Below are 16,909 nucleotides of genomic sequence, written 5' to 3'. Positions count from 1 at the left end.
ACAATAAGTTAGCTGTCCTAATGGGGAGACTTCAATACAGCAGTAAACAGGGACATTATGAATTCTACATCAAACACAGAGGGGCATAGACTACTAGAATTTGTCAACAATGAATTCCGTCATCAGTGGGTTAATAAACCAACCAAGGGAAACAACATACTAGGTATTGTGCTGACAACAGAAGAAAATTTAGTATCCAGTGTTGCAGTAGGCAAAAATATCGGCAAAATTGACCACAGAATTGTTAGGTTTCAGGTAAATATTCCCCATCTAAAAGAATGGAAAATTGTAAGACAGCTAGACTACAGACATAGTAACTTGATAAAATTGAAGGAATATACCAAGAATTTAGAATATGACAAAACAGGGAATATCGATACAATGGGACTCCTTTGTAGAAATACATAAAGAGAAAAGGGCTAAGTGTATACCGCATAGAAAAATTTCACCAAATGGAACTCCACAACCTAAATGGTTCAACAGAGAAATAGCCAATGCAATAAGAAGTAGAGATATGTAACATAGATCAATGGGTCCACAGCCTTCAATTTAGGAAATTTGTGAGCACAAGAAGTCAAGGCAAAAAGTAGATAAACTAGTTAGAAAGGCCAAGATCAATGAAGAGAAAAGAGGAGCTTCAGCTAGTAAAGAAAACTTAAAATATTTTTTTGTATATGTAAACAGTAGAAAACTAATCAAAAACAACATTAGCCTAATAAGAGACTCGGAGGGTAATCTTATAGCAAATGATTTAGGAAAAGCCAAACTGATGAATGCATATTTCACAACTGTATTCACGAGGGAAGAATCAGTGACCCTCCCCGAACCAGCTATCAAATATGAAGGGCCACACCCATTAAATAGAATCACTTTTACAATGGATGATGTTAAAAAGAAAATAAAAGGACTTGGTAAGTTTAAGGCACCAAGTCCACATGATATTCATCCAAGAGATATTATAGAGCTAGAAGAAGAGATAACCCCACACTTTTACTAAATGTTCTGAAAGACAGCCAATGAAAGAAAGGCACCGCAAGGATCTGTCCTTGGACCATTGCTATTTCTGATCTACATTAACGACATAGATTCAGGATCAACTAGTAGAATAGCCAAATTTGCCAACGATACTAAATTGGGCATAAATGCTGTGAACTCAGAAGACATAGAAGCCTTGAGAGAGGATCTAATGAAGCTAGGAGAATGGTTTAGAAAATGGCAAATGCCTTTCAACTGTGGGAAATGTAAAGTCATGCACATAGGTTATAGTGACCCACAATCAGATTACTCACTGCTGGGTAATGAAATAGAAAGTGTGGACTAGGAGGAAGATCTCGGTATTATTATCAGCAAATATTTGAAGTTCAGCAAACAGAGCATAAAAGTTGTAAAGAAAGGACCAAAAAAAAAAAAAATAGGCTTCATAAAGGGACAATTCAAATACAGAAACAGACACTGTACTACAGCTGTACACATCACTGGTAAGACCCCATCTAGAATACGGAATCCAATTCGGGGCTCCACGTATTCAGAAGGAAGCAGCACAAGCTAGGGTCACCAAACTAGTTCCAACACCAAGGCAATTTAGATATAGACGGAGGATGGAACGTTTGATCTTATTTGATCTACAAACTTGACAACTAATGGGACAGTTAATAGAGGCCTTCAAAATTCTTAAAGGAATAACAAATGTAGATTACAACAATCTATTTACGCTTAGCACAAATCAGTCCAGAGGTAATGGATACAAACTGGAATTGAAAAGATACAACACCATTCATTGTGGCAATCTCTTTACATACAAAATATCAAATACTTGGAATAGACTTCCAGTGTATGTATTAAACAGTAACACGGTAAACGAGTTCAAGAATAAGTTGGACAAGATCATAAGAACTATCTAAATGCTTAAACTAAATCGCTCTACCAAAGAGCAAGTGGAGTCTCCGCAGATGGACTAAAAAGACTTTCAGACATCCAAAATCCTTGTAACTCCTTGTAACACACACACATTCTCTCTCTCTCTCTCTCTCGCTCTCTCTCTCTCTCTCTCTCTCTCTCTCTCTCTCTCATTTGAGTACAGTATTATCTTTTTAAAATCATAGTGCATTTATTGTATTTTCACTACTATTTTGTAAATATATTTCCATTCTAAATTCTCACACTATGTGGCTTAGGCCATTCATGCTTGGTGAGTTAATTGAAGTATTTTTAATTTGTATACTGTTTCTTTTTCTTGTCTGAGTAATGCTGTATGTTGATATAGTGTACTGTAGTCTGTTAGCTTTTGCATTTTTCTTCATTTCTCGACAGGTCTCAAGAAGTAAAAGATGCCAAGCAGAGTTTTGTTGGTGCTATGCTCTCTATGGCTTTGTATAAACGTTATAGAGGGAAAGCCAGTTTCATCCCTCTTCTTCATTCCTTATATCTCCACAATACGGGGACTCCCCTCAAGGTTATTTCACACCCTTTTTTCTTTGTATTTATCGCACTATTGCACAAAAATGTAGACCAGACATATGATACATTAGAATATAGCTCTCTTTTACAAGAAAATATTCCTATGGAATGTAATTAAAGTTTCTACTGGTATTCTTGATTTCCTAAAATAATGTATATTTAGTCCAGTATAGTCTCTTAATATGTTCTCTCTCTCTCTTTTTCTTAGGTTAATAGAACTTTACATGAATTTGGCTTAACAACACCCCCGTGTAAACTGTTTGAATTCTTAGAGCAGCTTGCCAAATCAAAGAAGGATACCGATACTATTGTGCAGTGGGCAAAAGATGTAGCAGTAAGTAGTTCTGAATAAGTTTTTCTTAGTAATAGTAGGAGTTTTTTATATTTCATAAATTTATCTGTAGAAATAGTTTTATTTTCTATTTAATAGTCTTCCATATTCTTCTAAAGGATTTTGCTAACATTAAGATATTGTTTAAGAGCTGGCTTTCTTAAGGGCTGAATTAAAAACCATCTGATTACATAGTAATCTTGCATCATATGATGTCCATCCATGTATCATCTGACTATTTGAATCCTTAATCCCTTGAGATCATAATGAGTTCAGAAATCATGATGGGAGAAGAGGACATAGTAAATATAACTGAACATAGTGACCAGGTGTGATGTGTTACACTACAAATATAACATGTAAAGTATGTCTTGATAACCAAGATGGACACCCATGTTACTGTACTTTGTATAGTTATTTTGATACAAAGTTTTTCTAATTATTATTATTATTATTATTACTAGCCAAGCTACAACCCTAGTTAGAAAAGCAAGAAGCTATAAGCCCAAGTGGTCCAACAAGGAAAAATAGCTCAGTGAGGAAAGGAAATAAGTAAGTGATATAAGTAATGAACAATTAAAATATTTTAAAACCACTAACAACATTAAAACACATTTGTTCCGGCATAGATACAAACCCTCCGCTATTTATAGGGTATACTTTCGGCGCAGCTGAAAGACGAGCCATGATAATTTTAGTGAGGGATAACTACCCCATCCATTAGCGGGTGGGGGGTGGGGTAGACTGGCTACCCCGCTCACTCACACCTCTCGGCTGAGTAACCACTTTACTTTATGGCTCGGTAGAGGACGGACATGCTGCCTTTCTCTCCCGCAAATACTTGCCTTTATTATTTTTTTTTTTTTTTTTCTTGTGTGTTTTCATTTATCTTATATATGAGTGTATAGATGTATAAATGGAAATATACGTTGTTTGATACCTGTAACTTTAATTGCTGTTGACAACGTATCCGACTGCCTCTGCCGTAAGGGAGTTGTCATTGCCGTCTTACCCTGCAACTGATGGTCGGCAGGTTCTCAACACTGCCGTGTGTTAGTTTCAATACTGAATTAAAGTGTATAACAGGTCAGCTCCCTTTCGAGGAATTATCTTACAAGCAACGTGTCTTATTCCCCGAATAGTGTTTTTTGTGCAACGGAGCATGAATTGTAATTGATCACAACTTCCTTTTTCACAAGTAGCAGCGAAGTAGAACACAAGGCCGAGTGCTACGGCCGCCCTGTTCGTTATCCTGCACTCCATGTGGTAGCTCGTGAGCTGCCCTCGTTACGAGGTAGCATTCGCTGTCAACCTTCAACTTGATGTTCCTTCTTCAAGGGGAACTTCTCTTGATTTTTTTTTTTTTTTTACGCCTATGCTGGGAGAAAGCTTGCTTTAGGCGATGTTCTCCTTCGGGAGGACTTCTCTCTCGTGAACGAGAGAGAGAGTTTCTTACGCCTACGCTTTTTTCCCATAGAGCTGGGAGAAAGCTTGTCTAAGGCGATGTCCTTCTTTGGGAGGACTTCACTCTCGTTTGCGAGAGAGATATTATTAAGCCTGTGCTTTTTTCCCATAGAGCTGGGAGAAAGCTTGTCTTTGGCGATGTCCTCCTTCGGGAGGACTTCTCCCTTGTTCACGAGAGAGAGACTTTACGCCTACGCTTTATTCCCATAGAGCTGGGAGAAAGCTTGTCTTAGGCGATCTCCTTCGGGAGAACTTCCCTCTCGTTCGCGAGAAATAACTTTTAGGAGTTTGCTGAACCACCAGGGGCGGTGGCAGAGCTTTCTCTGAAGCAGGTTATCCCTTCGGGGGAACGAGTCTCTCGTTCTCGAGAGAAGACCGTCTCTGGGCATCGGCAGTCCCCCGTTATGCTTATGGTTCTCCTTCAGGGGCAGAGCGAGAGCCTTATCTTAAGCGACATTCTCCTTCGGGAGTACAAACCTCTTATGCGGAGGTGTTATCTTTGAACTTGCTGGTTCTCCTTGATCCTTTGGGGTCTTGTTACGATCACCCTTTGGGCTGGCGTGATCGTTGAGCCTTCGGGCTCTCGTCATGTTGATCTTGCGGGTTCTCATGACAGTAGGAGTCCTTCGGGACTCTGCTCGAGACCTTTGGGTTTCAGTTACGCTGAACCTTCGGGCTCTCGTAACGATGGTAACGTTGAGCCTTCGGGAACTTTTGCCATCATTCATGCTGACCTTTCGGGGTCTCGTGACAGAGGAACCTCGGTTCCTCGTTATGCTGATCCTTCGGGGTCTCGTAACATTAGTTATGCAGAACCCTTGGGCTCTCGTTACTTTAGTCATTCTGACACTTCGGTGTTTTGTGACAGGGAAACTTCGGTTTCTTGTTACGCTGACCCTTCGGGGTCTCGTAACATTAGTTACGTTGAACCCTTGGGCTCTCGTAACTTTAGTCACTGACACTTTTGTTTTTAAACATTTAAACTTACCCGCTGGTTATATAATAATAGCTTTATGCTTCTGTCCGGCAGAAATTCAAAACTCGCAGCAATCGCATAGATATGCCAGGTATACACTAGCGCCACCACGGAGCTGGTCGAACTATCCCTCCTAGTATCAGATTTTCTTATGCCTATATACTGGCAACATAGAAATCAAATTTACTCGTGTTTAACCTGGGGTTTAGCAGTATTTTGGTGATATACTCTTGTTACGGTTTTGAGCATTCGCTTATTAGGTGTTTGTTTGATATTTTATCGCTATGTTATAGCGTAAAAGGTAGGATTAAACATTTTCCAACCTATTTTAAACTAACGAAAGCATATGGCGATAGGTAAACATCTCGCTTCATCGATGACGTCACAGTCATTTGACGTAAGCTTGAGTATGACTTGCATTTTCTTTCTTTTTCTACAAAGAATGATAAGTTAATACTATCTTACAAAATATTTAGTTAAATAAAATAAAAGGATTATGTTATTTTAAGAAAATTTTTGTCCTTTTGGTATGCTTTCTTTGGATAATCTTCTATCTGTTTTAAAGATTATCTAGCGTTCATTTTTATTTATGCTACGCAGTCCTCAGTCTATCGTTACAGTAATACTCTTTGTATCGATATTTATGAAAAGTACATTTTTCTTTAAAAACTAAGTTTTTAAATTGTATTAGATAAAAGGAATATGTCATTTTCCAATGATATTGGTCCTTTTAGTATTTTTTTCTTTAACTAATCTGTTTACAAAGATTAAAGAGAATTAGCGTTCAGTTAATTTTTATACGACATAGTATTCATGACAATCGATATAGTCTCACAATTCTTTGGATCGTTGCTTACTTGTTCGTTTTTGAAATACAAAATTTTTTTGTATAATATTTATTTTTGGGCTCAGGCCATGTCGTCGTGATGGAAGTTCATTCATTAGTAGCTTCCTAGGTATATTTGACTACAGTGATATATCCCAGAGAATTTACCAAAGGTATCAAGAATTCTAACTCCTGGAGCGAATATCCCTTAAAATTTTAAAAAGGATATTGCGTAATATCACAGGACGTATTCTTGACACGTCTCATAGCTATCTACACCCCTAATAGCGCTTTTGCTTCGAGGGGAAAAGTGGCAAGAATAAAGGAGAGTCGTTAAAAAGAGGCGACGCTCCTACCGCAGTGTAAATAGTGCGCCAAATCGCCACCGCGCGGTGCCACCAAGCCATTCTTTCTCTTGTAGCTTCGTTGACAGGTGTTATCCCGTGTTATCTCTAGCTGTTTTGGAGTTATTTGTCGCTATGATGTTTTCACCAGCCTCATCAGCTTCTGGAAAGTTAAGTAATATCTTTGAATTGTGTAAATGTAAGCTCTTGCCAGTTTTGCTTTTCGATTGAGATCGTAATTAACGTAACAAGAGCTGTTGCCAGCCGGATGGCGTCATGGACGCGGTCGTTCTTTCTGTACATTTAGTTAGCCAGAACGACCTTTTCCTGGCATTATTTGCTTTAATAACTTTAGCTATTTAGATTTTTAGCTAGGGATTCTTATATTATGTCATTGTTGTCGTGGATTTGGCTATTTATGATCGAGCCTCACGAGTGCTAGGCTTCCTAGCCTAGGCACCTACACACTTCATGCATGATATAACCTTCCTGGTAAAGTTTTATTGAAGCTCAGGCAACATTTTATACATCCAAGATATTACTGTTTTAAATTTTTCCTCTTCCAAGATAGTATACAAGAGAGTTTCGGTGAACGATTCTCAATGTTCCTAGGCTACTAGCCTAAGGGCTTTAGTATACTTTCATAAATGTCCCCATTGCTCTTGTATTGTCTTTCAAGTGGAGACTGACACCTCATATACCTTTTAAGTCGATACTAATCTCCTAGAAGATTTAAGAGCAATCCCCCTTCCCTCTGATTAGCCTAGGCTATCCTCAGTTTGCTTTGCTGTGAACTGAGTTCTGGCAAAGTTTTACTGAGGCGTTTCGCTTTCTTTCTCTTAACCACTGAGTCGGTTTTGAGTTTAGAACGGGACATCAGAGTAATAAGTCTGTGTTAGGCATCTTACTGTCTTGGTGAAATGATTTCCCATGTCAGGTTAAGCTGCCTTTACAGGAGGCTAGACCTCCCTAGTCCATACGTGGAGGGTTTTGTATGACAATCCCTCCTTCCTTGGTCTAGCAGACAGTCCTGTGCTGGTAGATCTTAGACTTCTTCACTGCCTAAGATCTCTGGTACGAGATTCTGTTCTCTTGTGAGATTGTGTCCTGTGTGCCGCTCTCTCACTTGACTAACCTAACCTGGGGAAATGATTTCTCCTACCTGAGGTTACTCCATGAGATCAGAATCCTTTAAGTCGGGTGGTGCCTTCGGGCATTACATAACTTATAGGACATCTACCCCCTCCCCTCTGTCTCTTTCGTGTTGGATGAGCCATCACCCTCCCTGGCCGTCGTTCTACATTTGACCCTAAGGATTATTTGTAGAACTGGCCTGAGGTTCCCTGTCTGCCGCCGGCCGAGCCGGCTGCCGGCAGGTACCCTCGTATTCTTTAGAGTGTTCTTCAGTCCTCCCTTGGACTGCCTTCCATAGCCCATGTGGATGTGATATGGTTGGGTGGAAGCCCGAATACAATTCCCCCTTCCATTTGAACCCTCATTCTGGATGTAGGCCGGCAAGGCTGAGCCTTTGCCTTCCTCCATCCTCTCTTTTTCTCTGCCTTTCCTTTTACTGGGCCATGTCGATTGTCTGCCGGCCAGCAGTTGCTCTGCCGCCGCTTACCGTGGGTGTCGCTGATCGACGACCCAACGACAATAGACATACTGGGACCGGCTGCCGGCTACTGGCTACTGAGTTGCCGGCCACCCATAACCTGGACATTTGCCGCCAGGTCCTACTTGATGAAAGGATCCTCGGCTGCCGGCCGGCAGAGCCGCTGCCGGCGGCCTGCCGTCCATTACTTCGAAGACAGTAACTGCATTCAATAGCCCAGAATAGACCGGCATATGCCGGCTTGCCCGGCATGTGCCGGCAGGCCCAGCATGTGCCGGCAGGCCCAGCAGGACTGGCGGCATGCTACCGACAGTCAGTGCTGTAGCCCAAAAGTTTTTCCAACCTACAAGGTGCTTCATGGGCAGCCTATTGTGAGACCATCACATATATGAGAGTGATTCTCTCTACTAATTAATGGTTATTAACCATTATTGTTTTTAATCCCCAATATTGAACCTAGAAGATTGTGTTAAGAAAACACTATATCAAAGGATATCATCTTCCCCTAAAATTCGTTAAGAATTTAGTGTTCAATATCGGAGGAGATCATAGCAATGGGCTGGACAGGAAACACATGTAGGTGTCTTTCCTATCTCTAGCTTACCCTATCCAAGCTAATACAGTATTATTAATAATATGTATGCTGAAATCTGAGAATTTCACCGAATATTTATATGCTTTTCTTTCTTTACAGGAGGAGCATCCCGAGTGCGGGAACAACTTTTGCAAGGTCCGTAGTAAGAACTTCTACGGCCATGGCATGTGCAGGGCCCATGCTCGCTGCGCAGTCACCAAGGGGGCTCTCAAGTACTGGGACCCACTGGTATGTACCATTTGTGAAAAACTGGTGAAAGAGGCTTTTGATGACCAAAAGTCTACTGAGCCAAGGGACACACCAAGGGAGATGCTGCGAAAATGGGTCAGGGGGTTCCAGAAGAACACCTGTGGCCCATACCTTCCTAATGAGAAGATGAGGGCTTGCCTTTTCCCTAGAGCATCTTCGGATGCGGTTATTCCCCAGGCTCAACCTGAGATTCCCCTTGTCCAGGATTCCGGTAGAATCTGAAGTATCGGATGCCTTGGAGAGCATCCAATTGGAGGACAACATGTCAGTTGTCTCGGAGGAGACCGAGAACAATCTCCTAGTGGAGGAACTGGATCAGGTGGATGACACCACCTGAGGCCGAAGTAGAGAAAACCGAAACGATTTCGGTATCATCAGCCACGGTGACTGAGCCGGTGCCTTCGACTTCTTCCACTGCACCCCAGTTAGATTCCATCACAAGTACGTTGCACTCGCTGTTGTCTATGGTGCGGGACATTCAGAAGAAATCGTCCGAGAAAGAAGCTTCTCTTCGGACGGAAATGCATCAGCTGGTTGCAACACGTTTAGCCCCGAAGAAGCTAAACGTCAAGGATCTCCCCGCCTTCTCTGACGTCAACCCCTGGAGGTACGCAGAGCATATGCCTTTGTCGGGGGGGAAGATCTTCCTCTCAGAGAAACTGGGCACTGTCCCAGTAGAGGAAATTGAGTTTTGGCCCAGCAAAGGGGCCTATCCGGATTGCTATGTTCGTCTAAAGACGGAACCTGCATCCAAAGAGGAGACAGAGCCGAAGGAGACCATCATCCTTGAACTCTCTTAGGCCCAGGCCTTATATACAACCACCTTGAAGGAGAGGGGCTTTACTAGCTCCAAGGTGCCGGCTCTCAGCAAGAAGCACCTGTCCTTCATTGCTGACCCCAAACGGGCCTTTCCCTTTATGGACAAAGGGCTTAAGGCAGCCTTAAAGGCAGTTGAGGCAGGGAAACCTTGCCCTACACTGGAAGAGTGTAGACCCTTCTCCCTAGCCTTTCCATCAGACGATGCAGAGTGGAAGGATTTCCACAACACCTTCACAGTCGGGAAGCTGGAGGCAGATATTGCCGGACGACAGTTCGGCAAAGACCTCCCGAAGTTGTCAGACTTTCTCCTGCGCAGGGAACAGGAGACAAAAGAATGTCTTGCTGCTTCCATGTCTCTGCAAACTGGCCTAGAGACTATGGCAGGCATCCCCGATACCCCAGATATGTACATGGTCTTCACCAAATCTCATTTGGCGACAGTCACCAAGGACCTGTACAACTTTATTAAAGCCCTAAGGGCTTGCAGAGAGTTCGTGTTCGCCTCGGCTGCTGTGAGACACGAACCAAGGAAGCTGATAGCTTCTAACATATACCAAGCGAAGTGGTCAAAGAGGTCCTGGACAATGCCGCAACAGAGAACAGAAATCTTCTCTCTAAATGGGGCTTGTCCTCTAAAAGAAAATCTTCAGCTGATGAGGGTCCCCAGCTGAAGAATAAGTCGAAACGACCAAGAGTGCCTTCTAGGCCGAGACAACAGCAACAGCTTCCCGTGGCCACGGTGCCCCAGACGGTGGCACAACCAACCACCACCTTCCAACTGGTGCCCCAAACGCTGGCGACCCAATCGCCTGTGTTCACCCCAGTTTTCGAAAGGCTGTCAACAACCTTTAGGCCGAAGTCTCGAGGCTCCTTTCGAGGATCCTCTAGACACCCCTTCAGAGGTAGGGGCAACAAAGGTGGACGTGGCCAAGGTGGTAAATCCTCCAACCAGCACTCAAAGTGAGATGCTACCGGTAGGAGGGAGACTTTTCCTCTTCCGGGATCGTTGGACCTTCGATCCCTGGGCCCACAGCCTAATCAAGAACGGACTAGGGTGGAGTTGGAGCTCAACTCCACCAAACTTCCCTCAATTCTTCCAACAATCAACCCCCATACTAGAAGAATATGTTCAGGAACTCTTGAACAAAAGAGTAATAAGGAAGGCGAAGTCCATCAGATTCCAAGGAAGGCTATTTTGTGTTAAGAAGAAGGACTCGGAAAAGCTCAGAGTCATTCTGGACTTATCACCACTCAACAAGTTCATAGTGAACTACAAGTTCAAAATGCTGACGCTTCAACACATCAGGACCCTTTTGCCCAAACGGGCATACACAGTCTCCATAGACATAACGGATGCGTACTGGCACGTTCCAATCAGCCGTCAAGTTTCCCCCTACCTGGGATTCAAACTACATAAAAGAAAGTACGTTTTTAGAGCCATGCCCTTCGGTCTGAACATAGCTCCAAGGGTATTCACCAAGGTTGCGAATGCAATCATTCATCAACTACGCCTAAAGGGAATCCAGGTGGTAGCCTACCTGGACGACTGGCTGGTGTGGGCAGCATCCGAGGAAGAGTGCATGCAAGCCTCCAAGGAAGTGATCCGGTTCCTGGAACACTTAGGATTCAAGATCAACTTGGAAAAATCTCGACTATCTCCAGCTCAAAAGTTTCAGATTCCAGATTCCACTGGGACTTGCAGTCACACTGCCTTTCCATTCCGTCAAAGAAGAGGAAAGAGATAGCAGGATCTGTCAAAAGACTCCTTCAATCCGCCAGGATATCAAGAAGGCAACAGGAGAGAGTGTTAGGATCCCTCCAGTTTGCCTCAGTGACAGATCCAGTATTGAGAGCACAATTAAAAGATGCATCAGGAGTTTGGAGAAAATACGCATCAAACGCTCAAAGAGATCTACAAAGACCGATACCAAATCGTCTGCGATCACTACTCAAGCCATGGTCGGAGGCCAAGAACCTAAGGAAGAAGGTACCCTTACAACCACCTCCACCGTCAGTCACCGTTCGCACGGATGCCTCAAAAGAAGGGTGGGGAGGTCACTCTCATCATCGGAAAGTCCAAGGAACCTGGTCTCCCCTCTTCAAAACCTTCCTCATCAATTTTCTGGAAGCCATGGCAGTTTTTCTCTCTCTGAAGAAACTGAAACTCCGCTGCTCAATCCACATTCGTCTGGTTCTAGACAGCGAAGTCATAATGAGATGCCTAAACCAACAGGGCTCGAGATCACCTCACATAAACCAAGTGATACTGGCCATCCTCCGTCTAGCGGAGAAGAAGAGATGGCACTTGTCAGCAGTCCACCTTCAAGGGTTCAGCAATGTGACAGCGGACGCTCTATCCAGGATCAACCCAATAGAGTCAGAATGGTCCCTAGACGCAAGATCATTCTCCTTCATATTACGCAAAGTCCCAGGACTGCAGATAGACCTCTTCGCAACGAGCGACAACAAGAAGCTACCCCGGTACGTAGCCCCGTACGAGGATCCTCTAGCGGAAGCAATGGATGCAATGTCTATAGATTGGAACAGATGGTCCAAGATCTACCTATTCCCTCCAACCAACCTTCTGCTGAAAGTCCTCGACAAACTGAGATCCTTTCGAGGGACAGCAGCATTAGTGGCCCACAAGTGGCCCAACAGCGTCTGGGTCCCTCTAGTAACGGAACTATGCCTGAAGCTGATCCGTTGCCGGACCCAGTTCTGACTCAGCAAGTGCAGAAATTGACTGTCTCAGCTTCATCAGAGAAAACCCAGAACCTTCATCTCATGATTGTCTTGCCTTAGCGGTCAAGAAACGGTTTGGGATTTCTAGGGACAGTATTAACTTCTTACAAGAATACAAGTCAAAGTCATCAAGAAGACAATGTGAGTCTTCCTGGAAGAAGTGGGTGGCCTTTGTCAAGGCAAAGAAACCTAAGGAGATTTCTACGGATTTCTGTTTGTCCTTCTTCATCCATCTTCATGAACAAGGTTTAGCAGCCAATACGATTACTACATGTAAATATGCTCTAGCCAGACCAATGCTTTACGCCTTCCAGGTAGACTTTTCCAATGAAATCTTCAACAAGATTCCTAAAGCCTGCGCTAAACTTCAGCCCGCAGCTCCTCCAAAGCCCATTTCATGGTCTTTGGATAAGGTTCTTCACTTAGCATCAACCCTGAAAAATGAAGATTGCTCGCTGAAAGACTTGACTCAAAAGGTGATATTCTTATTTGCACTAGCCTCAGGAGCCAGAGTTAGCGAAATAGTAGCCCTCTCGAGGGATGATGGCCACATTCAGTTTACAGACAGCGGAGAACTGAACCTCTTTCCGGACCCGACGTTTCTCGCCAAGAACGAGCTGCCCACTAAGAGATTGGGTCCCTGGAGAATCTGCCCTCTGAAGGAAGAAGCATCCCTCTGCCCAGTGGAATGCCTAAAGGTCTATCTTCGTAGAACTTCAGACTTTAAGGGAGGTCAGCTTTTCAGGGGAGAGACATCCGGTTCAACGTTATCCTTGAAACAGTTAAGGGCGAAAATCACCTATTTTATACTCAGAGCGGATCCAGACAGTACACCCGCAGGTCATGATCCGAGAAAAGTTGCCTCGTCTCTGAATTTCTTTCAGACGATGTCGTTTGAAAGCCTTCGTGCTTATACTGGATGGAAGTCTTCCCGAGTTTTCTTCAAACACTACGCGAAGCAATTACAAGAAATAAAATTTCATGTGGTGGCGGCAGGCAGTGTAATAAAACCTGCCGCTTTATTACTGCGAAGAACAGTGCACTATTTGGGACTTTTAATGAAGGGTGTACATGATAGACTCTCAAGGCATATCATGTTGAGTATTGTGTTTAGTGATGACACTATAGACTGTTCTATTCACACGGGTGACTTTAAGCATAACAGACTGACACAAGTGCCAGGCATACCTATATGCACAGTGTTCCTAGTAACAACTGAATACATAGTGAAATTCTTATTTCCCATAGAGTGGCTGGTGTTTCCTTTTTAGGTGAAACTGATTTTTATTTCTGTTATTACTGTTTATGCTTCTATGCAGAATTGTTCAGTGTAATATGTAATTGAATACATCTATGATTTTTGATTTATTGTAATAAACAATAGAAGGAATCTTTGCGTCTGTTTTGCCTCAAACATTCTAGTTTAAGAATAAAGTCAGAGCATCCTTGATTCTTTTAATATTTAAGAAAATATTGGGAACTAAGATTACTATTGTTCCAAGCAAACAGGTAAGAACTTATTGTACTAGACTGTTCATTTTACTGTTTAAGGTTTCCTACACGTATATAAACCTGTCTATCTCTTTAACAACCAGACTCGGGAGGTATCAGTAACCTACACAGATCAATACCATCTAGGTACTAACTATGCTTTACGTGTATGATGACACTAATATACAAACTGTTTGCTAGATTGTTCCTTGAACTCACAATCCTCGGGTTTTTTCCTAGAGTCTACCCAGATTCTTCCCTGAAGGGGGCAGGAAGCACTGACATATTTCATGATCAGCTGATTGATGTATAACGGTAACATCAAGTGTCTCTAGGTCTAGAAGACCGAAAGGAAAAATTTATCTCGAGATGAACGGCACTATTGAAAATCCACAGATACATTAATGCTCTGGTAAACTTCCATCACGACGACATGGCCTGAGCCCAAAAAACACTATTTTTGGGTGAGGTAGCCATGTCGTCCTGATGGACCCACCCTCTTTTTGACAAAAGGATAACGAATCCCTCCCTATGGTACTGTATCTGCAACACCTACAAAGCTACAAAGAATGGCTTGGTGGCGCCGCGCGGTGGCGATTTGGCGCACTATTTACAGTACGGTAGGAGCGTCGCCTCTTTAACGACTCTCCTTTATTCTTGCCATTTTTCCCCTCGAAGGGAAAGCGCTATTAGGGGTGTAGATAGCTATGAGACGTGTCAAGAATACGTCCTCTGATATTACGCGATATCCCTTTTTAAAATTTTAAGGGATATTCGCTCCAGGAGTTAGAATTCTGGATACCTTTGGCAAATTCTCTGGGATATATCACTGTAGTCAAATATACCTAGGAAGCTACTAATGAAGGAACTTCCATCAGGACGACATGGCTACCTCACCCAAAAATAGATTTTTCGCTTCGCTCAAAATCCGTTAAATGTTCCAATTGTTAAATGTGACTATTCGTCTTTTATTGGAACCCCTTAATATTTAGGGTTGATTTGAATATATAGATATATTCTTTATTCCTATATCTATTCATGTAATATGTTAATATTTTATATTAAATATTTTGTTACATTTTATATGGGATTCAGTGACTATTGCATTCCCATTCAAGCCCTTGACAGAATAGTAAGTTCTCCCTCTACGGGCGTGTATACTTTTGGTTTTATACCAAAAAGTCAAAAATGCAAATTTTTAGTGCTAAATTAGTGCAGTGAATTTTATTCAATACAGTGGAAGGTGCTTCTGTTCGGACCTATCGTTATCCTAGCCTTAGACCTCTTTCAAGCTCCTGGACCCATGGGAGAAGTAAAGTCGAATGGCGAAGGGAAGCGAGAGGCGTAGCCTGGCGATTACCGTCTTGTAAGATCCGAGCAGAAGTCCCCTCGAGCTTTTTCTGTTGACGATCCTCAGAACGCTCGCCCTCGCCATAGGTAAGGCGAGGTAAAAGTGTTTTCTAACTTTAAACGATATCGCGCATCAGGCACGAAGCTGAAAACAAAATTGAAATCATTCTTGACAGGTAATGAGCATTTAATGTTCTTACCTCTTAAAAAGAGCTGAACTTGATGGCGCGTGCCAAGCAGCTGAGCTTGATGGCACTCGCCAGTTGGCTTAGCATGGCGCCTCGCGCCAGCTGAACGCGGCGCCTCGTGCCAGCTGAACGCGGCGCCTCGCGCCAAGCTGAGCGGGACCCTTCGCGCTAAGCTGAGCGTGACGCCTCGCGCCAAGCTGAGCGTGACGCCTCGCGCCAAGCTGAGCGTGACGTCTCGCGCCAAGCTGAGCGTGACGTCTCGCGCCAAGCTGAGCGTGACAACAACAGAGCATTGGTCATCTAGCTTTCACTAGACGCAACCGGCATAGCTCCGAGCATCTAAATCGCGAGTGTTTTTTTTTATTCGCAAGCGTTATTATTCTGAAAGTCACGTGGCGCCGAGCGTCAAGAGCTTGCATAACATCAAGTAGAACTTGATGTCTACATTACCATGAACGTCTAGCGTTGGAACTTTGTCACGCCAGGCGCTATATTAAGAAATAAATAGTAACTAGAAAGATATGTTCTCAGACCAAGGCCTGCTTGAACTAATTTTTGGTTGGGAGAACTAGAATTAAACCTCTAAAGCATTGAGGTCAGAATTCAGAACCTTAAGGAGTTGACTCCTAGGAAACAAGACATCTCTACCTAGGTTAGAGACTTGTAGAAGGAAGGGAGTGACTTTCAGAAACTCATGAGAGTTTTCTGAAGTTTCCATTTTAATCTGTACCTGCTGCTCCTCGTTCCGCCTTCAGAGTTTTTCGCTAAGGAAGACGGCAAAGGAGTCTCTGTTTATTATATTATTATTATTACTAGCCAAGCTACAACCCTAGTTGGAAAAGCAATATGCTATAAGCCTAAGGGCTCCAATAGGGAAATATGGCTCAGTAAGGAGAGGAAATAAGGAAATAAATAAATGATGAGAATAAATTAACATTAAATCATTCTGAGAAAAGTAACAAAGTCAAAAGACAGTGCTGATAGGGCAGTGCTTTAGCGCGTCCTCAATGCAGCATAAAGAACCTAACCGCAGATGTTGGTGCAGCAGCATGTTCAGCTGCAACAGCAGGAAGTGCATTAGGGCTTTTGTAAGAGAAGGCAGTGCCCCCTTTTTTTGCTGTATACGGCCTGTCAGGATGTCAGAAGTTGGCAAAGCTTTAGTTCAGACTGATAAGGATCTTGTTCCTGCGTCTGGAGTTACAGTACAGGCACCGCCGCTTCCGCCAGACCGTTTTCCGTCTGCTGAAATGCGGAGTGTGATGTAAGCAATGAGGAAGGCGAGTTTGCGATCAAAGTTTTCTACACCGGTGTCACCTAATGTTGATCCTAGTTGGACTATGCTGCTGGCATGAAACAATGGCTCTCATCTGTTATGCAGTCTTATCGGCTTGCTGTTACCAAAGCGTTGGTTCGTCATGATTCTTTTCAGGACGCGTTATCGCACAGGCGCCCTACCAGCGAGCTA

The 16,909-nt window shown here is 43.2% G+C and overlaps 1 protein-coding gene across 1 annotated transcript in view; it reads left to right on the top strand.

The window, feature by feature from the left end:
• Positions 1-16,909, top strand: part of LOC137625964 (uncharacterized) — a 365,639-nt gene that overhangs the window by 132,007 nt on the left and 216,723 nt on the right. Inside the window, exons 5-6 of the mRNA XM_068357031.1 lie at positions 2,311-2,452; positions 2,666-2,791. Of these exons, the coding sequence (XP_068213132.1) occupies positions 2,311-2,452; positions 2,666-2,791 (268 nt within the window). The remainder of the gene's footprint in view (positions 1-2,310; positions 2,453-2,665; positions 2,792-16,909) is intronic.

Source organism: Palaemon carinicauda, chromosome 33 (genome assembly GCF_036898095.1).
Source record: "Palaemon carinicauda isolate YSFRI2023 chromosome 33, ASM3689809v2, whole genome shotgun sequence".
NCBI classification, from domain to species: domain Eukaryota; kingdom Metazoa; phylum Arthropoda; class Malacostraca; order Decapoda; family Palaemonidae; genus Palaemon; species Palaemon carinicauda.
The sequence above is the reverse complement of the archived record's forward strand: the minus strand, read 5'-3'. Positions and strand labels throughout refer to the sequence as shown.